Source organism: Tachypleus tridentatus, chromosome 11 (assembly GCF_004210375.1).
Source record: "Tachypleus tridentatus isolate NWPU-2018 chromosome 11, ASM421037v1, whole genome shotgun sequence".
Lineage (NCBI taxonomy): Eukaryota > Metazoa > Arthropoda > Merostomata > Xiphosura > Limulidae > Tachypleus > Tachypleus tridentatus.
This window is the reverse complement of record NC_134835.1, coordinates 65,008,423-65,030,061: the sequence shown is the minus strand read 5'-3', so window position 1 is coordinate 65,030,061 and position 21,639 is coordinate 65,008,423. Positions and strand designations below refer to the sequence as shown.

Sequence of the window (21,639 nt, the reverse complement as noted above, 5' to 3'; positions counted from 1 at the left end):
TTATACATCAATATATAGTTATTATTTTGACCTTTTACTCATTGGTGCCTAACATCACAGAAGTTGGTGGCATAGCACACATGCACCCTTGTTGCCATATCCATGAATATAACTAATCTTTAGAAAGTGGCTGGTTTTAGCTGTGTTTTAGTGGACTTATTATTTTATAAAATAGTCACATTTTAGTTCTAATAAAATATTTATGTATAAACATTATTACTATTTACAAATAAGTTCTTAAACTTACTTTACTCAAAACCTAGAACACAATATAAAGAAGTATAGCAACCAATTATATCTTCTAATTACGATAACCTTTGTACTCATTTGTTGCTTTCTATAGGCTGCTAAGCCTTTTAAGATTTTGTACATAGAGGATGTGAAAGTGAGAAAACTTTTTTAGGTTTTATATACACAATTGAAGTAACCAAAAATGATAAATAACTGTATCAATACCATAGAATTTCGCTATAATTTATCAAGCTTAGTAACTAAGCTGTATTTGATGAAGAAATAAAATGAAATTTTGAACAGAGTAAAGACTGAGCCTACCCCCTTGAAATATGGTTTCAAAAGAATGAAATGACACTGATAAACTTGAAAATGTCTAAGAAAGCCACTAGGGGGACACTGAGCCTCTGATTGGCTATAAACATGTCATAGTCAGCAGTAACTGTATACAAGTGTTTCCAAAAATGGAAAGAGGTGCTGGGGCTACTGTGTTTGATAGATGTGAGCGATAGAAAAGACAGGAGGTTATCATCTTGTATTCTAGCTTGTCAATATCAGTTATTTGAGTTTTTAATTTATACCAAACTATAGACTATATTTTGACATGACAAATATGTAATTTGAACCAGTTCTGCATTCAACATACCACTTGATACACAAAAATCAATGTTTTAGTTGTTTTGTAATGTTTATTTTTAAATTAATAAATTAACTAATGTATAATATTAAGATTCAAATTATAATATTCAATTTAGTGCCAAATGTATTAACATAAGTTCATAAAATAGTCATCCAATTAAATTTTGAATGCAAGTCAACAAACGAGATAACATGGCTTTTGACCCATGGCTATAGGAAGATTCATCTCAGTAGGATTAAAGCAGTGCTAAAACAGCATTTACAGATGTTGAGGAAAAAGTTCTAATTAAATAGAACCTTTTTGTAAAGGCCTGTTGTAATGTGCAAGGTGTATTTGAGATTTTCATTTTGACTTGGTGTTGGCTATAAATTTTCCTCATCATTGATTGTGAGGGAGGTTAATATCTCAGTATTTTTAAGTTTTCAAATAAGCAGATGCAGATCATTGTAAGGGTAAAATATTAAAATGTTTTAAAGATTAAAAATAATTTCAAAAATATTCCAGGAGAAAGAAAAAAGAAGCAGAAATTGAAGAGCGACGTCAACAGGAAGAGGATGCTCGACTAATCAAGTTAAGAGAACAGGTATGCAGATACTATCAGTTGTAAAGAAACATTTTTTCAACATTATTTCCTCTTAGAATTGAATAATTTTTCTTTTTTTACTTTAAATGAATTTTACTTATATGATCCTTCACAGAACTCCACAAATGAGTAGTCTAATATAGGTACCAATTTTAAGCAGTACATGAGCTGAGCTGTATCATACTGAGTGATGCTGGCCATAGTTTAGCTAATTGAACCTGACTCTGAGGTGCTACTGGCTCATTGGAAGAGGTTTATAACCATATTTTAATCCAACATGATCTAAGACATTACCAGATTTGAAGTTTACAACCATAATACTTACTAAAGTTGTCTAAATAATTAGTGAACTGAAAGGTATAAGGTATTTATATACAAAATACTTTTTAAAACAACTGAAAGAAATGTTGGATTGGAAGTGGTTTATAGCCACATTAGAATGGAAGTAGTTTATAACATGATGTATACAAAGTAAATTAGGAACGGATGTGACTTGTATCTGCCAGTTTTATTGGGGCCTGATTCTTTACAGTAAGTGACTGTATCTTGTTGGCAATAAATGCTCACAATAAATGGAACAGCACATAATCACTTGTTTTAAAGTAACATTCAAAACAAGTCAATTTGTTACACCATTGATTATCACAGTTTTATCCAGTTTTAAATAATTGTCTCCATTTCATCAAAGTCCATACAGATGGGTTCAATTAGTTTATATTTTGTAAGACATTATTCTTCATCTCTGTTGTTACAATACTGCTGTGAAACTTACTATGGGTGTAGTCTGTTACAGTTAAACTTCACTTTCACTAACCTTACTTTAACTTCTAATTTCTGTATCTTTATGTATTTATAACATGCAATAGAAAAATCTAGAAATATTTAGCCCTTTGGTAGGGAGAAAATTATGCATAAGAAGGAAGACCTGGAACCATTGAGTAAGATTGTCAACAATTGTAATAAAACATAACTATCACTTTTAAAATAATTAATTTTTAACATATTTGTTAGGAAAAGTAAATCATTACATATTAAATCACTAAATGAATTAACCCTTAAACAGCAGGAATGTTGTAAGTAACAGCATCATTTGATGATGGCTGCTGTTTAAGGGTTAAGTAATAACTGTTAAATCGAACAGTCTTGCACATCCAACAATACCCATAAAGTATAGTAAGTAATGCTTAGAATAGAAATGGTTTATAACCTTGATGTGTACTAACTGTAGTAACATAATTGAAAGCCAAATTAGATTGGAAGTGGCTTATGACATTATTAGCTAGAAATGAGTGGAAATCATAAAACATGGGAACATGCAGCGTTTTTTTATTTCATCTTAATAATTGATGAGTTTTGAAATTATTTTTAATTTGGGTACTATTGATAGTCATTCTGTTGTAAATCTGTTGAGCATTAATGTGAAATTGTATTTATTAAATTCAGTTTTCTATATATTTGTGACATTTTGACTTAAAATATACACAAATTGCAATAAACATTGATGCTGAAATACAGTTCTATTTTTGTGTATATATGTGTATTCAAAGCTAACTGAAATTTAGCTGAATGTTCTTGGAAGTTATGTCAACAAACACACTGATTGTCCAAAAATTCAGGCCTGCTTATGGTCAATAATTAAAGAATTTGTGCAATATTATTAAGACAAATATACCTACACTAAAAGAATTAAATGATACATTTATGTACTCGAGTGGGTGAGAGGCACATTTACAGACTTCAAACAATAAATTCTAGAGTTTGATTCACCTTGGTAGAAAAAGCAAGAATACCCTATTTATTGCATATCTTCATATTAAAACAAACTTCTGTTCATCAGCATCACATTTAAGAGATCTTTTATATCAAAGTAAATCCTAGAAGATGGTGGTGGTTTTAGTTAAAATCATTGTTTTTGTTCTTTGAGGTCTTTCTCTGAAAGTGTTGTGAACTTATTAGAACCAATTCATTGTTTTAGGAAGAAACTGAAAGACAAAGACTTCAAGGACTTGAAAAACAGAAACAGGAATTTGAGAAACTTAAGGTATGAGTAATGAAAGATATTTTTATTCTTAGAGCATGACATAAATTTAAAATAAATAAAAATAAAATTAATTTTTTAAGTTCTTAATTCTGTTCCTTGTCCTCTAAGAGTTTCAAATTGATTGGTTAGGAATAGAGCCTGCCATAGTCATCAAATTGTTGGAAAGTAGGTGTTTGTCTCCTAACTAGAGGATACATGAAGTGAAGAACATAGTATTATATTATTAGATGAGGAAGTTAGAATTAATTAATTGTTAATATAATTTAACATGTATGTTTTCTGTTACTTTTCACTTCACTGTCTTTTTCACTTCATATGTTCCACTTTTGTCTTCCTTTTTGTAGGTTACTTAACTTTGTATGTCACTTTTTTAACATTCACATGGATATTTATTTGTAAAACTTGCTGGATTAAGTGATGTTTGGGTAGATGTGACTATTAAAAATTCAATACCTTGTCTTTGTGGCAATGAAAATGGAAGAGCCCATAAAAATTTAAAAATTATTTGGAAACCTGGAAAAGTAAGCAAAAATTTACAGCTTATCCAGTCCAATTGATACGTTTGAATGTGATTTTGTGCATTGCACTGTATATTATTCATTTCTTTTGAATAATATACTCTTCAAAAAAAGAAACTCAAAAGGGATATTTTTGTTATTTTAAAGAGAAATATATGTAATAACGTTACAAGCTCAGAGTATGTGATGTTACACGTGTTAAGGCACTGATTGTCAGACCAAAATGACAATAAAAGTTGTGCACATTGAAAACGGAGGAAAACATCGGATTTTTCACCAAAACGCATTCGTGTCCAATAAATTTGTTTGAGAGATCTGTATGTTCTGCAAGTGCAACATGTGCAAAATCCCTATAAAAGTGACGGGTTCTCGGTTTCCATAGCTCAGTGTTAAGCCACCGACACGCAATACAGTTACGCTAAGACTGACTGAAGCACAACGCAACAACGCCATTTCCGATCAGACCGTACGCAACCGTCTATGAGATTCTTAGGCCCCATGTGCAATCCATCATGGTGAACGTCAACAACGTTTTTCAACATGACAACGTCCGTCCTCACACAGCTTGACTCACCACTGTGTTCTTGAGACACCACAACATCAACGTTCTTCCCTGGCCCTCCAAATCATCAGATTTAAACCCCATCGAACATCTTTGGGATGAGTTGGACTGACGTCTGCGACGGCAACAACCTCAACCTCAGACTCTACCTCAGCTTGCAGCAGCTTTGCAGGCTGAGTGGACAGCCATTCCACAGGATGTGATTCGTCATCTCATAGCTTCCATGGGCAGGAGATGCCAAGCAGTTATTGATGCTCACGGGGGACATACTCGTTATTGAGTTGTGTGACGTTAAACGTCAACTAGTGACCGTGGACTTCGCCTTTGCAGACTTTGGATGTTCAGCAGTGAATGTGCAAAGTTTCACACATGTCCTACAGAACTACCCGGAATAAACTTGTTAACAATATGTCTCAAATTTTGCCTTTTGCATTTCTTTTTTTAAATAGTATATATTAATTAATATTTTGTGAATTTTAATATATATTTTTTTAAAATTTCTAAGGCAATTATCAACCAGCACAACAACAATCTTCAGCAGAAAGCCATAATGAACAGTATCTTTGTTAAAGAGAAGATTGAGACTCATAATAAAATGGAATGTGTTGTGACTGTGCCAAAAATTGATTCTGTAACCTGTACGACACCACCAGAAGATCTGAAATCTGGAATGGTAACCAATGAGAATTCACCAGCAGAGTTGAATTCTACCTATGTTAAAACTAAAGATGAACCAGCTCAGGAAAGTTTACCAAAATCTGATCTAAACAAAACGTACGTCACAGAGGAAAATGAAAAGAAAGTGAATAGGTGAGTTGTAACAAACCAGAACAGAGCTCAAGTCTTTTCTAGTTAGTTCAAAGTTAAGTTTTGTTGATACTTTCAGGTGTGTTGATGAAAATTTGTTTTTCTTAAACCATGATTTTTTTTCTCATTATTTTAGCTGATAAATAAGAAAACCATATCCTAATTTAATAATTGCAAATGTCTTTTCTAGCTTTAAGAATACAAATATTTTAATGTGTATAAAATAATTACAATTTTATTGAGGTTAAGATGTGAATGTATGTTAGTCTGTTTGATCACCTGATTAACATTGATTTCTGTTCAAACATTACTTTTATTGAAGTGAACTCTAAAATATAGTTGTTTCATGCATGCTGTTTGTTTCTTCAGCCATAAGGTTTGTGCAGTCAGTTTTTATTATCAACTGTTTATCATGATATGAGAAGTTTGTGTTTTCAAAATTGTTTGATTTTTATTGGGAAGACTGAGAACTGAGCAAAATTACTTAATTTTTGAAAAGAAGAAAACAGTTGCATGAAGTTTGTCCATTAGCTTAACTTGGTAGAATTATTTTTTTCTTCTGAAGTTTGATAGCATTGTCTATTGTAATTTATCTAATTTTATTTGTGATTCTATTCATGACTAGTATATATAACAACCCTCTCCATAATCTTATTTTCTTGCTTCAAAACATGCATGAAAATATATTTAAAGTAAAAGAAACTACTTTGGCCTTTTTTTATGTAAAATATTTTTACTTTTAGAAATTTTCTGTTGTAGTTGAATTTTCAATTATATTAAATGTCATTTACCCATAAAGAAAATTAATAAATTTGTAGCTATGAAATGACACCTCAACGACCAGCTCAGTCTGAAAAGCTAAAAAATCCAGATAATTATAACATTGATGACTTAAAGTCAGATGATGAAACAGATGATGAGGCAGACCCAAAGAAACAAATACCTCAGTGGGCACAAGGTATGGGCATTTATTTTTTTCCCTGGACAATTTTGTCTTAAGCTTTAACATTTTTTTTATTTATTTGATAAAATAAGATCTTAAATTCTGAACGTAGAAACTAAATATCTTAATGTTTCAGAATACAAGCATTCTGTTAATAGTAATCTTTAGTCAGTAGTTTGTCATGATATCTACCTATTCACATTGTTAAACATGTCATGTTTTAGAAGTGTATACCTAGTTTGATAGTCAAGATTAATATTTGAAACTTGCCACAAATATAATTAAATATATAAATTATGAAAACTTATTATTATTTGAGTATTTTGTTTAGATATATATGGTAAGAGTTGTAGTATTCAACAGTTTTGACAGCTACATATTTAAGACCTCTGGTGACAGAATACTAAATTCTAATGTAAACAACATCTACAAATGGCACAGTATTTTTTAAGCTTTTTTGGATTGTATTATTGGATTACGGTTACATAGTTTGGCACCTCCAATCCATTTTTTGACTCTGTTTTCTTCCCCCTAAATTTGGGTCAATGTTTTTTTAACCAGAGGTCTTAAAATTTGTTATGATCCACAAAACATTTGTGGTAGTCTTAGTGTTCTTTACTTGTTCCTTATTCTATCATTTTCATACATCTTATTTAAGCTGTGCTTTCTTGTAAACATTCTGTGTTATATTGATAAATCCTGGCCTGTTTTTTAAATATTTGCAGTGTTAAACAAACACACACATAACTTTAATATAACTACATGGAAAGTAAAGAATAAAGTAATGGCATTTATAATAGTGTACAGAGTATGAAACAGTTATAAGTGTTCAGTGTATGACAATTTTACAATCTGAAACAGAGAAACCAGCTAAAATGAAGAATGAAAACTAGTAAAGAAAAAGTAGTGAAATGGTGTTTATAACAGTCTATGAAAGAAACTGAAACTACATTATTGCAAAGTAAAGTGAATGTAAATTTTTAATGACAGCAAATTTAGGTGAATATGCCAAAAAGTCTGAATGAGTATTCACAAGTGATAAACATGTAGTTTGGTGCAAACCATGCATACATATTTTAGACCTAAATACAGGGGGTGGACAAAAAAAAGTTGCCCCCTTGAAAATGTTGTCATTATATATTATATTAGATAACATAAAAATGTGTAAAACTATGTTTTTTTAGAACACACTCAATGAGAGCTGTTCAGATGTGATCTCAAGTCTTAACTTTAACACTAGCTATCATTAACACCTGAACTTTTCATAATTTTAGTTACATTTTCTTGTAAAAAATGTTGGACACCTGCTGTAGTTTCTTAGATCTAATTCCAATTAGCCTACAAAATGATTAAAGTTAAGGAGATAAATTCATAAAATAATTGTTCAATAAAATTTTGAATGCAAGTCAACAAACACGATGACATGACCTTTGACCCATAAATCATCTGGAAAGGGATAATACAATTCAAAATAATGTTTAAACTTGATTTTGTTACATCTGTTGGTGTTGGAACTTTATGCTGTTCATATTTTTGCCATATATTAGTGTACAGGAATAACTTGTAAAATTACAAAGAAAATAGCATATATATATCAAAGCTTCTGGAAAAAACTTATAAGCTGAATTATGGTTTTACTTAACTCACGTGTACAGTACTTCTCGAGGATAAATGGACACATTATAGTTTTGAAAACACATATATTATTCAGTTAAGAATTGTTATAAAGGGGAGGTGTTAAACTAATCATTCTTTGTGGCACTATTGTACCTCAAGTTTAAGGAAGTACCCTACACAAGTAATTCTGCTTGAATGTTGATTACTGTTTCTAGTAGTGGTTTTTAAAAATCTTTTTGTTAATGCTAAAGTTGTGTCATATATTTTCCACTTGAAAGTTCTAGAAATAGTATTAGGTTGAGGAATAATTCGTGAGCGTTTTCAAATAATTTCATTCAAGCATTACATGCAGGACTATACAATACTTCAATGCATGAACACATTACACCCAAAACATTTATTATGAAACTTTATTTCATGTAATACCTAGGTATATAGTATGCATTGTTTTAAACGAAATTGCAAGAAATTAAATACGAAAAGTAGATGGTGTCGAAAATGCTCGATTTTGTCCACTTGACATTCCATTTAATGAGCTGAAAATGAAAGCAAAAATTAAAGACATATGAAAATCAAACACACCATCTATTAGAGCAAAAAATTATCTACCAAATAACATGAAATATTTTGCGAAAGCGTTTCATTTATGAATATATTTTTTTAACTTGAAAAAACGCTCACGAATTATTCCTCAACCCAATAATTTTTCTTTTGATTCTTACAATCTGCACAAAGTGTCATGCAAGTGTTACCTCTGTGTGGTTTTGGTCCTAAAATAACAGTTGCATTGGATTAATGCACCTGGAGATTCAAGAACTAAACTGTGATACAAATTATTATGTATAACATTCATTTAATACAGCGACCCTGCGATAAGGCTTATTTTTGAAGAAAGATATTTTCAAGACAAACTGGTGCTTAAAATATTACAAGCCCATTCTATGTAGGTCAGTTCAGACCTGCTCATGTATGTGTTTAAACACTTTTTTTCAAAGTGGCACATAGCTTTCAAGAAATAGCCAGATTTAATCTGTGAATACTCTATTGTAACATTCCAACCACCTAGAGTGGGGCAGTGTTTACATATCAAGATAGATTCTAATAAAGAAATACTCTGGAAAAAAAACAACACTGAAAAACTGGAAATATGTTGCACATGATGGAATTTTTTTATTAATAAATATTCTAAACACACTTTCTCTGTGTGTGTGTGTGTAAAATTCTTTAGAAAAATGTATTTCAGTAAAATATCTAATAGCGTAGATTTTGTGGTGGTGGTTGTATGGGATGAAAGATTGTGTAGTTATATGAGACAAGGAATTCTGTATCAGTGTGTTCAGGGCTTGTTATGATTTTTGAATTTGAAAGCATTTATGGTGAGGATTTACACAACCTTAAAAAAATTCTTAAATTTCATGATTGTCTTAAATTCTTAGATTCAAATTTTGCCTTAAATAGCCCTTTATTTCCAATAAAACACTTAAATAAAAACCCTTAGCTCTCAAGTTTTTGTACAATTGCTCTCATAACATGTCCTTTAATTTCATATAATTCAAATGTTTTACGGGATCAATAAATTGCAAAGTTGTTTACTTGTAATAGATGTCTTTGTGTACACCAGAATCGTACCGTTTAACTTTCCTGTGATTTCCATGATCTTTTCCTCATCATAAAATAATACTGGTAATGTGGTTCTCCAGTGTCAGTGTGATGTAGTAAGTGTCCAAATTACAAGTCAAATAGTAAGAGAAAATGGCAATAAATATTATTCTGCATGTACATTTTTCACAGAAAATATCTGATGTCTGGATAAGAGTATATTCAATAGGAGATGATTTGAAAAATTGGGTCAGAGAACACAAACACAACTAGTATTACTAAGTGCCCCTTGTAACAAAGTAACAGATCTATGCAAGATGGATGAAAATGAATGGGTATGGGGTTAGCAAAGTGCAAAACATTTGAGGAAAAAACAGCATAGCTATTTTTGGATAGTGACACAAAAGTCTCACAAACTTTTATTATTGGGAGTTCTTCAAAAATATCATCTCAAGCATTGAAGTGCCCTTGAATTTTGTTGTCAAGACTGTGTTTCCTGATGTTTCTTGACAAATATGAATTTGGCATCTTAAAAAAAAGTTACAATTTCCCTTATTGATGTATCTGAATGCCAACTATTAATTTATGAAAATAATAAAAAATGCAATATAAGTCTTTTTAGCCATCACCTGACAAGTGCAAAACATTTTGACCCAGAATACAAATTGCAATGTTTAAAAGTACCCATATAACCATTTGACATACAAAGTGCTTCAAGGGGCATGCCAGATATATATGCATCACACAGAGAAGCGAAGAATAAATTTCCCAGAAGAAAAAATTGTTCCTACACTGATGAGCTGAAAAAGAAGAAATTTAAAGGGAGAATATTAACAGGTGTTTTCTACTATAAACTGATTTCATAGTCGAGAAAATTTGTGAAATTTCTAATAAAATAAAGTAACTTAACAGCCATTTATCCATAAGTTAGACTTGTATATCCAAAAACTGGTTTAAAAACTATCAAGCATGTTTTAGAATATTAATCTCTGAGAGGTTTTGAGAATTGATGGTTATTAAGCCAACTCAGCCCTAAAACTTTATCTTGGGAACCTGTGCATATTCAAGAGTTTTATCAACACCACAGCTAAAGTTATTAACAAACTTGTTCAAATGACCTGATAAAGACTGTTTTCCGTTTCAAAAGTTTTTGATTTTGGAAATAAAAGTCTTTTTGAATTAAAGAAGCCAACATTTGCAGGCAAATGCAACATGTCTCTTAAAAGCAATCCCAACATGGCCAATTTTGAGACCAGAAAAATCGTGAAAAAAACTGTCCGTATCAATGCTTGAGACATGCAAGAGGTCAAAATGTAAGAATGATGATTGTCAAGAAATCCTAAATTTGTGTTTTCTGTGGTATTGTTACTCCTGTAATTATTGAAAATGGACAAGTCCACCATTTTTGTATGTCATTGTAGGGGACCTGTAAAAAGTATCTTTGTACTAAATCCTATGTAAATTAGCCCAGTAACTGACCAAAACTTCCAAAATTATGATTTTCTTTGTGAGCATTGACTCTTATAAAAAGGCTTAAAATTGGCACATTAAACTTTTTTGTTTATCAATATGTTGTGTACATGACAGTTTATATTTTGCCAGTTTTCATCTTGATTGATGTAAATGCGACTCCACAGGATCCCAAAAACCACATTTGTGGGTTGAATTGAATCCAAAAAAAGGCTTAACTAAATGAAAAAAAAAAATGTCTGGGTGTATTGGACCAAGTTTCAAGGATGATCAGTTGATTGAAAAGTGTTTGACAGAAGGAGAAATAATAATGGAAGAACAACATATCTCTGTGGAGGCATAATCAAATATACATGAATCCAAAGTCCTAATTATCTAAACAGAGACATGGAATTTCTTTGAATGATCTTTCATAAGTTTGAATTAGATAGCTTTGAAAACTGTTTTAAGTAGTAATGTTTTAAAACATTCTTCTTCAAGTACCTAAACATACTAATTATTTTATTACTAAACCTGTGTAAACAAAAAAAATAACAGGTACCTTTTATTATAAACTAAATATGTGTATACACAAATTAGACTGTTTATTTCCTGTTTTTTGTGCCTTAGTGAAGGGTTAAGTTAACAAATATTTGAAAAATTCTGGTATACGAACAGTAAGAAGCATTGTTGTTTCAAAGGTATTCTAGGTATTTGGTTTTAATGGACTTCCTGTTCTGCAATGGGACAATGTTGTATCACCAGAAGCCAATAGAAGTTTGTCAAAGAAGAAGCTATTATTGTTAAACAAAATCCCCCCTTTTAAAATTTAGAATTTTAATGTAAATCTGATCTTCTCTTCACCATACTTAACAAAACATTTAATATGTAATTAGTACTTAGCACATAAATAGGTACACAATTGTAAGCTTATGATAATTTTCATTCCATTTCCTCAGGGTTTCAGTTACGAGCTGCCTTAATTAACCAGACGTACAATCCTCCAAATATTCATGAACTCTTTGGTGACATTATGTCACCAGATTTGACCCAAATGTTCCCAGTACAGCGTCGAAGATTCCATAAAAGAACCAGTTCAGCACTGTGGCATTCTCCTGTTCGACCCCCAATGACAATGACAAGAACGTAATAAATGTTGCTGACTGAGTGTGTTAGATTGGACAAGTTTTTACAGGAGGATGTTTGTTTTTTGTAATTAATGTTTAAAATGTTAAATGATTCTCCATAGATTCTTTATTTCCTTAATAAAAATAGGGTTTCTTTTACCATCATGCCATCTTAGCAGTCATCAAATTATTTTTATGCTTTGAAAATGCTGTACAAATGAAGAAAAAATGTATTAAAAAATCAGACTTTGCCACTTATTTAAGAAAGTGATGTTTACATGGGAACAGTGAAAGAATGTCTCTAAGAAAAGTACAGGGATAAGATGGGCTTTTTACAAATAACCATTCAAAATGCTCACCGTGCTTTCCAAATCATTACAGTTGAGCAAACATTTCAAAGTGATTATTGGTTGTTAGAAAACCCTAGAATGGCACAAGACTTTAGATCAAATTTACAATAAAATATTCTGTGTTTAAGAAATGTTGAAGTATCTAAGAAGAATCTGATAACATTTTGAAATTCGTATTGAATGTTTTATAATTTACTAGAACATCTCTGTACTGTCATGCTATATTGTCATTAATAAACTGTAGATGTGAAAATTTCTCTTAGTTTCTACTTTACAAGTATTACACTGATGATAATTCTCATGAAAATATGCTTTAGAGATAAGGTTTAGTACTGTGAATGTTGAAGGTTTCAGTATTACTTTACAAGATTTATATATATATATATATACAGCAATTAAAATTGATCTATTTATTGATCTTAAAAATGTTGAAATTTCCATGAGTTTTGCACCCAAGCATAAAATATCACACAGCAGTTTCAGGCTTAAATATTTTTATTAACATTGCTAATATAATAATAAATTTATTTATCTAGGATTTGTATGACTACTCAGTGGATATTTTCTCACAAAAAACAATTAATTAAAGAAATTGTGTAACATAATTTCGGGCTGCTATTTGCAGTAGCATTGTTTGTAGTGTTAAGTTCACACACAAAAGCTTGGTGTGAACTTGAAAATTTCCAGTTTTACTGACTAGATAATCACTGAATATTATACATTGCAAGATTTTTTATAGCAATAAATTATACTTCTATTGTAATGATTTTCAACAGAATCATGTTTACTAATGAAGTAAAAAGCCTGTAAAGCTTTTTAAGGCCATCTTATCAGTGGCCTTGGATTGGAATACTTTTTATAAAAATGAACAAAATGTATAATTTACCCTACTGATTTAACTTAAATTTAGACTTCTGAAGCACAGAGAACCCATCAGAAGTTTGGAATTTAAAACACTTTGTAAAAGCAAACCTCCTGCAAAAATCACTTGACATTTCTAATTTTGTCTAACTGTTCCTTTTTTGCTTTTGGTATATAATATCTGGTTGACATAAGATTCCAGAAGATCATCCATTTTATAACCCTAACAAAAAGATAAATAATGTAAATTTCAAATATGATTTCTAATAACCATGCATTATAAGTGCTTTAAGTTTTAAATAGTGTTTCATTAGATGAGATATAAGAATGAAGACAGAAATTAAAGGCTCTGTTATCTTTGTTCTTGTATCTCACCTGATGATGCCAGTTAAATCTAATACAATATTGTTTGCAGAATAAACAACTATTTTACTCCATAGAGCTGATAAACTTTGTAATTAAAAAAGAGAGAGAAAACCAGTTTTCTAATACTTAATATTGTGAGTATTATTTTAACTTCTGTGGAATAAAACTATACCATATTTGGTTATGGTACAGATAAGATGTAAAAGTTACAAACAGGGACCTTTTGGACTTACTTTATCCTGGACAAATGTTGGTTATATCCAAATCATGATTAATGCAACTGAAAACTGTCTAATGAGTTACAGAAGATAAATTATGTTCATTTGGAAGATATCAAGTGTACAATTGACAGAATGTGTGGTTAGGATATCATGCAAAACTATAGTTGGACCTAATTTTTAACTGAAAAACTAGAATGAGGACAGTTAGTCATCAGCACACACTATTAAATGTTGTGTTATTCTAAGTTTATAATGGGAATTTACCGTCAATTATAAATACACCAAGACTACAGAGAAAAGCCCTGGATTTTGCAGTGAGGGACTTGAACCATGGACCCTTAAATTATCAATCCAACATGCTAACTACTAAACCAAGCCTGTTTCCCAACAAGTTTTGTTCATACCTAAAATAGAAGGTAAAGTCTTACCAGGTTAGGCAAAAAGTCTGAGTTAACTGTGAAATGTACAACCAGATTAAACACTTGCAGTCTACCATAAATTATTTTACTGTGTATGTCTATACATACAATGATATACATTTTGATAAAGTTAAGTAAACAAAATCACAGGGAAGGACTGTGGGTTCTACTTCTGCAGTCTCCTCCAAAACCTAGGGTACATTTTATAATCCCATATTACAGTTTGTACCCTGGGATCTTTTGAATTATTGCAGCATTTAAAAAATTTTTTTTTGCTGCTTGTGTTTTAAGTTACAATACTAACACACACACACGTACCTAAACAGTAAAGCCTTTTCGTACTGTTATTTCTTATCTTTGTAAAAGTACAAATGGAAAGTTATGAAAACATTTGAGGATTATAAAGTTTTCCTATTCCAAAAATAATGTGACAGTTACATTTGTAACTGATTGTCCACCTTAATGTTTCTAGTAGATGGTGAGTTAAAAATATTGTAGGAATTCTACATTGAAAGCTTTATATACCAGATTGAATAATGAGATGAATTTAAAAGTGATAAAACTATAAATACTGGACTATTTCTAGTTTTAAAACAATTAAAACATTTTCATGAAATAAACAATTTTTTTAGAAAATATCAGCATTGTCTCCTTCACAAACATATATTTTGTTTTCCACTAATCAGACAATCAGAACAAAAAACAGTGAATACTTATAAATAATGATTTTACTCTTACCAGTGATGTTTCACACAAAAGCTTGTTGCCTCGTACAAAGCTACCAATAGTAATGTGGAAGTAAGTATTTCCACTACTCCAATTGGAAATGTTGGTGAATGGGTGTGTAGCCAGGATGTCCTAAGCAAACAAAAATTGGCAGTAAAGTGAATAAAACTTACATGTGTACTAAAATGTGAATGATTGTGGTGTAGTAAATATATCTGTTTAATACAAAACAAAAATGGAAAGAACAGTCATATCTTATATGATTGATTTTTATTGTGGAAAGGATGTTTTAAATTATGAAGTGTTTTAATAATACTTTGAAACTGATGGGCTGATACTATGCAGGCTAACATGGAAATCTGGAAGGGTTTTGAGTAGCTTTTAATGCAGTTACAAGTTTCTCATATCTGGTGCCATGCCACTAGAAACAAAAATGTTAGGTTTGAAGAAGTTAGAGATGTATTGCTTTAAAAAAGAAAAACAGTCACGAGAAACCTTGAGTTTTGATAAAGTAAAATAAAATATATGAAGATTGATTAAAAATAGGAATGTTAAACAGATATAATGCAAAAGATATGAAATTATCATAATTACTAACACAAAACATTATAAAAGTTAAAATGATTTAATGAAGAAATAACCACTTAAGGGTTTTTTATTTTTGTACACTTGACAGTGAATCAGTTCATTCATATATTTTTGAGTTAATAAGTACTGAGCTGAGTTTATTAGATGTGTTGTGTTGGCATATGGATTTATTATGTGCATTTCTGGGATATAAAAACATGCAAGTATGACATGTTATGAGAAGATTAAAAATGCATGATCTCTCATGTTTTTAATATTATTTTCACATTTTGGGAAGAAACATTTCTTGTCAAAGTAATAAATCATTAATTTTACTTTCTTTTTCTTGCAACATAAAAAGTAACAATACACAGTAATGATATAAAAATAACTAAAATGTTAATTTATTCATTGTTATAAAAATAAATAAAACTTTAAACAAAAACACTTGTGATACTCAAGTAATGCAACACAGTTCATGGCATTCTTGTACAACAACTATTTCTGAAAGAGAAAATTAACTAATTTTTTACCCTTTTATCTGGATCAATCAAACAAACACCATGCCTGTTGATGGCAATAAGCAAGGTTTCAGGATAGCTTGGGTCACTTGTTTGCTGTAAATGAAATAGTTATCTTTTATATTTAGGATATTTTTTAACATATATAAATGTGTGATCTAACAGTATGGTCTAAATCATTAAATGGTATTCTTCTCAAAACATATTTCAGTTCTCAATGTGATTATACTCTTTTTTTTTTCATTACTTACATATTCATAAAACAACATCTTTCCTAAGAATTATTATATTTTCATATTTAATTAAAATTCACAAATTTGTTACATGCATTAAATAATTCTAAAATTTAACCATATGTATACAGGAGGGTCAGAGTGCATGACAGGATTTTTGTTTCCTTTATTTAAAATAAAATTTTATGTAAATAACCTTATTATCAATGCCTGTCAGTAAGCTTGGCATCAAAACTCAGTTTATAATTCAAAGTTATAACTTCAAAAGGAAGTATTTAAATAAATGTTAAACCTTTACTTCTCTATGTCACATAATGCACCTGTACGATGAAATACCTATTTTTGATTTTCTGTCTACCCTCAAAGGATTCCCTGAGTATTCAACTAAGTTATATATATATAAGTACTGTAGGTGATGAAAAGTTGGAATATAAAGTTAGAACCTCCAATCTTCTTTACTGAGATATACAGAAAAATCAGTTTGCCTTTCAAAAATTTTAACTCACATTGTTATTGTGTTATTCACTAATGTTTTATCCATTTCTCCAGATAAATCTAAGTTATTTGAATTCGGCATATACATGTTATATCTTATACTGTAATTAATGTAATATCTAACAGCATGCTTTGCTACACGTTAAACAGATTAATAAGGCTCTGTGTATCCATATTAAGACCTATCGATGCATAATGTGTATATAAAACAGAAAGAACATCATTTGGTTTACGTGATTTCTCATAGCTTCTTCCTGCTATTGAATGTTTAACCTATTAATAACTTGGGCCTGGCATGGCGAAGAGCGTAAAGCGTGCGACTCGTAATCCGAGGGTCGCGGGTTCGCGCCCGTGTAGTGCCAAACATGCTCGCCTTCCCAGCCGTGGGGGTGTTATAATGTGAAGGTCAATCCCACTATTCGTTGGTAAAAGAGTAGCCCAAGAGTTGGCGGTGGGTGGTGATGACTAGCTGCCTTCCCTCTAGTCTTACACTACTAAATTAGGGACGGCTAGCACAGATATCCCTCGAGTAGCTTTGTGCGAAATTCCAAAACAAACAAACAAATTAATAACTTAGAAATTCAATTGAATTACAGTAGATTTGTGACCTTCTGTTTTATTGTGTGATAAATATTTTGTGTTCTAAAATGCATATTTAAAATAAGCATGAATAATTTTGTAAACAACATTTTCATAATTAAGTTTAAAGTGCCCTGCTTATCCATGGCTGAAGTCATGGTTCCAGTAGTACATACTGATTCTCTTACTTTTAAAGTATATCTATTACTTATTGTTATAAAAATAATTCAAATATAATTTTTATTTATTTATTGTTATAAAGGTAAATCAAACATGAAAACTTTAAATAAAAACATTATTGTGATACTCAATATTCCAACATGTGGCGTGACTGTAACTCGACTATTTGTTCACATATAAATGTCCTGCTGTAACCTACACTCTGGGATGGTGTAAGTACGTCTATAAAGTGATAAAACCAAATGAAAGCAGACCTTTGCTAATAAGATTAACTAAGTGTAATTCTAGAAATAAATAAAAGCAATTCAGACATATTTTTCATTTTACTTTATGCTGCTGATTTTGTTAGGATACAGAAAATACAAGTATTAAAGAAAAGAAAACAAACTCATATTCATTTATTATATTCTATAGGTTCTACAAATAAAATATAAAACTATATGATTGAAAAAAGTATTTTTGTTTTTATCATCAAAATCGCCTTTGAATCAGATTGATTCTTAGTAGAAAATTTTCATTAAAATTCAAGATTTGTTTGTGTATGACAGACTTGCATGTTACTTAAAGCTTGCCAAGTTTCTTTAAGATACAGAATTACAATTAACATAATTTCTCCAATATGGCACCAACCTATGGTTTTTTATATACATGTATAACATTTCACAATTAGTTTTGTGTTATAGTAGCTACATTTATAATTAACATGGTAAATGTAAAGTTATTTTTCTAGATAACTTACATTCCGTTGTAAATTTAAGTCATAAATCTGATGTAAATACACTGCACAGACACATGAAAGAGCTCATGTTTTAAGAGATATGTTTTGAGTGTTTCTGTAAAGATAATATATGGTTGAACTAATACCGTGGCAATTTTAAATAAAATTGATAAAATAGTCTGTCAACCCTTTAGCTCAGTTGATAAAACATGAGCCTGGAATCTAGGATGTCAAGGATATAATAGTAATAATAAAAAAGGATTACCAGAAGAAACTGGTGTCCAGCATGCAGCTGTCCCACCCACAACACTGAAGTAATGAATAAAGATGGATCTTATTTGTGAGAGAGAAAAAAAATGTAATTTCAGTTGTTAAAAACAAGTACATTACTAGTAAGTAACTCCTCAAATTAGATGGTAAAGCACTTGTTTGGTGTCCAGAAGGGTTTGGAGTGTTTAACAGAATCGAGGAATAAAAATCAAAAGACTACCAGAAAGTAAACTTTGTTGTTACAACTGTTTTTACCTTTACTTGAAAAAATGCTGAACCAAAAGTAGGCCACTTGTAGATCATTTCAAGGAATCTGATTTTAGCTTCATCTTGTGACACTCCAGCATCTTTATTGTATTCTGCTGTGATTACCTATGCAGATAAAGTGTTCACCACATTACCAACAACTCTTGTTTGTTTCACACTGGTAAAAATACACTATCAGTGGATGATCTTCAAAGGAAAAAGGGTAGAAAATATAAAATAAGTAATATATCAAAATGTTCAAATAATCTAAAAAATAATACCCACTTCAACTATATTTAATTCTCATTATAAAAGTTCAAGCACAAAAATTATTCATAATGTATAAAACCACGATTACCTAAAGAAACATGAGCAACAACTAACTTTGTTAAAATTGGAGGCAAGTGTAAGAAAAAATTGGCTTATGAAAATGAGTTAATTTTTTGGCTAAGAAGCTTTTCATATTGTAGCACGTGCCCTTTCATTGTTGTATTTATATTCCCATTACTTCCACTAGCTTGAAAGACAGGCTGTTGTCACGTATATGAATACCAATCTTCTGTGATTAACAAGGCAAGATTAATTTTTTATCTCATTCACTAACTGCCACCCATTTAGATAAGAAACATTTTTATGTTATTCACATTGTGACCAATAATATAAGTATGTAGAGTTTTATTATGTCAGATGGTAAACAATACATTATATTTCATAATGCTCTACCTCAACCTGCCTAACTGGTATTCTACGAAGCTGGAACTTGGTCAATCAGCAACCAGACACATCAAGCGGTACCTTTTCTTAAAGTTTTTCCTGAACAAAGGAGGAAGGACAAATCCTTGATGTCAATTTGAATAACAATTCCTGATATTTCTAGAGCTAATAGGAAGCTAATCAAATGCTTCTACAAGGAAGATTATTCCAACTGTAAACATGGAAAGGCCAATGTGAAACACACATACCCTTAAGAGACATTTCAACTGTAAACATGGCAAAGTGAACATAAAATGCACACCCCCTTCAGGCTATTTTCTAACTATAAATGTGGACCACATACTCCCTTTGAAATTGGAAATGTAACAAATAACTTAGTACCACAAGGACAACTACAAATTGGTGAATATTTGATGTGAAGAACTTAAGAATAAAACTTTATTAACAGATCACTAAATATAGATTGCTGATTTGATTATACATTATAGTAAAAGTCTGTGAGAGCATCATGATATCCAAAATCAAGTTCCCTGACTTTGAAACACCACTGTTTAAATATAAAATGGGCTTTGCTGTGAAATTTGACCATAAATGCCAGCCATCTTGTTCTACATGGATACTAAGTAAACTTGAGGAGGGCTCCTAGCCTAAAAGTAATTATTAGAACCCACTGGAGACTTGTATACAAAACTTTATGGAGTCCAAAAGGTAACATAATTTACTACATGAATATATATGTTGAGGTTGAGTTATATTTTTAAAGGCTTTATATTTATCATGTTTTATTACGTATCATAAACAACACTGTATGTTTAAATGTGTTGGTAGGTTTTTGAAAAACATTTACTAAAACAAATTATGAATGGAGTCAATTTATAATTAAAGTAACATTTATCTATTCTCACACTTTGTTGATATTACGCTAAACATAAAACAAATAGTAATAGTGTTTAAACCTTTAATATATATATATACACGTATGTATGTATAAATTATTAATATTTTTAAACATGTTAATTTAAATCTTGTTTATTTCATGTTACTGTTGTGACCAGTTCCCGAAAATATAAAATAAAGGAATTATTATTTCTTTGAATATGCCAATACTAAGAAATATGCTTTCAAAATTACAACCACTGACCTTTTTCCATTCATTAGGTGATTTCTTCTTTATCAAGTTAATTGGGATCAAATCCCGTAACATGGATCTATTAATAAGAAAGTATAAATATATATCAAATGGTAATTCTTTATAGACAACTTGTATTTATATTTTTCACACCTTAGCTGATAATAGGTGTGATATTCTACCACAGCAACAATGACAGTTGTAATCACATCCCTCTTTGCTGGTCCAGTGTGGGTTTGTAATAAGCAGGGTGTGTAACAGTATATTTGTTACATGTCACTGCTGATGAGACAGTAAGGTCTTAAATGTGATGCTATTCATGTCACTGTTCAATGAAACATCAAGGTTTATGATGTACAATGTTTAAGCTGTTGAAGATGGTTACAGGTTCGATATTACTTCACAATGAGGCCACTAATATTTTTACAGTTTACATATCACTCATCCATCTTAGGTATTATGTGCCACAATATTTCATTTTCAAAACATATATGAGTAGTATGTTTTTCGTGCATCACAGAACAGTGTTCAGTAAGTTAACCATCACAATTTCATATTAATAATCACAAAATATGGAATTAATTATAAGATCACATTGAAATAAAAGAATAACACTACAATAAAATTGCTGATAAATTGGTGAATTACAGAAAATGTTACTTGTTTTATAATAATACTGGAATAATGCATCTTTTAGTTGAAGAATGAACAACCATGGTAAATGTAAAAAAGCACTCTGTTAACTGCAGTTAATTACAAACATATATAGTATGTTGTATTTGACAAAAGCTATTGTGAATTAGGAAAATATTTAGCTAGTTTTGATAGTAAACTGACAGAGAATTTTTGTTTGTCAATTTACTATTATATTAACATAATGTTCTTATCTATACCCAAGCTAGTTAATACGTGCCTAAATTCAAAATG

General features: G+C 30.4%; 2 protein-coding genes across 9 annotated transcripts in view; one reads left to right on the top strand and one right to left on the bottom strand.

The window, feature by feature from the left end:
- The window catches only part of LOC143232332 (uncharacterized), an 80,599-nt gene extending 67,879 nt beyond the window's left edge, over positions 1-12,720 (top strand). For both annotated transcript variants that reach the window (XM_076467616.1, XM_076467617.1), the window contains 5 exons: positions 1,376-1,454; positions 3,430-3,495; positions 5,081-5,385; positions 6,201-6,340; positions 11,950-12,720. In XM_076467616.1, the coding sequence (XP_076323731.1) occupies positions 1,376-1,454; positions 3,430-3,495; positions 5,081-5,385; positions 6,201-6,340; positions 11,950-12,140 (781 nt within the window). In that variant the 3' untranslated portion in view covers positions 12,141-12,720. The remainder of the gene's footprint in view (positions 1-1,375; positions 1,455-3,429; positions 3,496-5,080; positions 5,386-6,200; positions 6,341-11,949) is intronic.
- A 224-nt stretch (positions 12,721-12,944) lies between these two features.
- LOC143232331 (myosin-VIIa-like) overlaps positions 12,945-21,639 on the bottom strand; it is a 163,724-nt gene continuing 155,029 nt past the window's right edge. For all 7 annotated transcript variants that reach the window (XM_076467609.1, XM_076467614.1, XM_076467613.1 and 4 more), the window contains 5 exons: positions 20,725-20,791; positions 18,879-18,995; positions 16,161-16,244; positions 15,073-15,192; positions 12,945-13,551 (listed from right to left, as the gene is read on the bottom strand). In XM_076467609.1, coding sequence (XP_076323724.1) covers positions 13,465-13,551; positions 15,073-15,192; positions 16,161-16,244; positions 18,879-18,995; positions 20,725-20,791 — 475 coding nt within the window. In that variant the 3' untranslated portion in view covers positions 12,945-13,464. The remainder of the gene's footprint in view (positions 13,552-15,072; positions 15,193-16,160; positions 16,245-18,878; positions 18,996-20,724; positions 20,792-21,639) is intronic.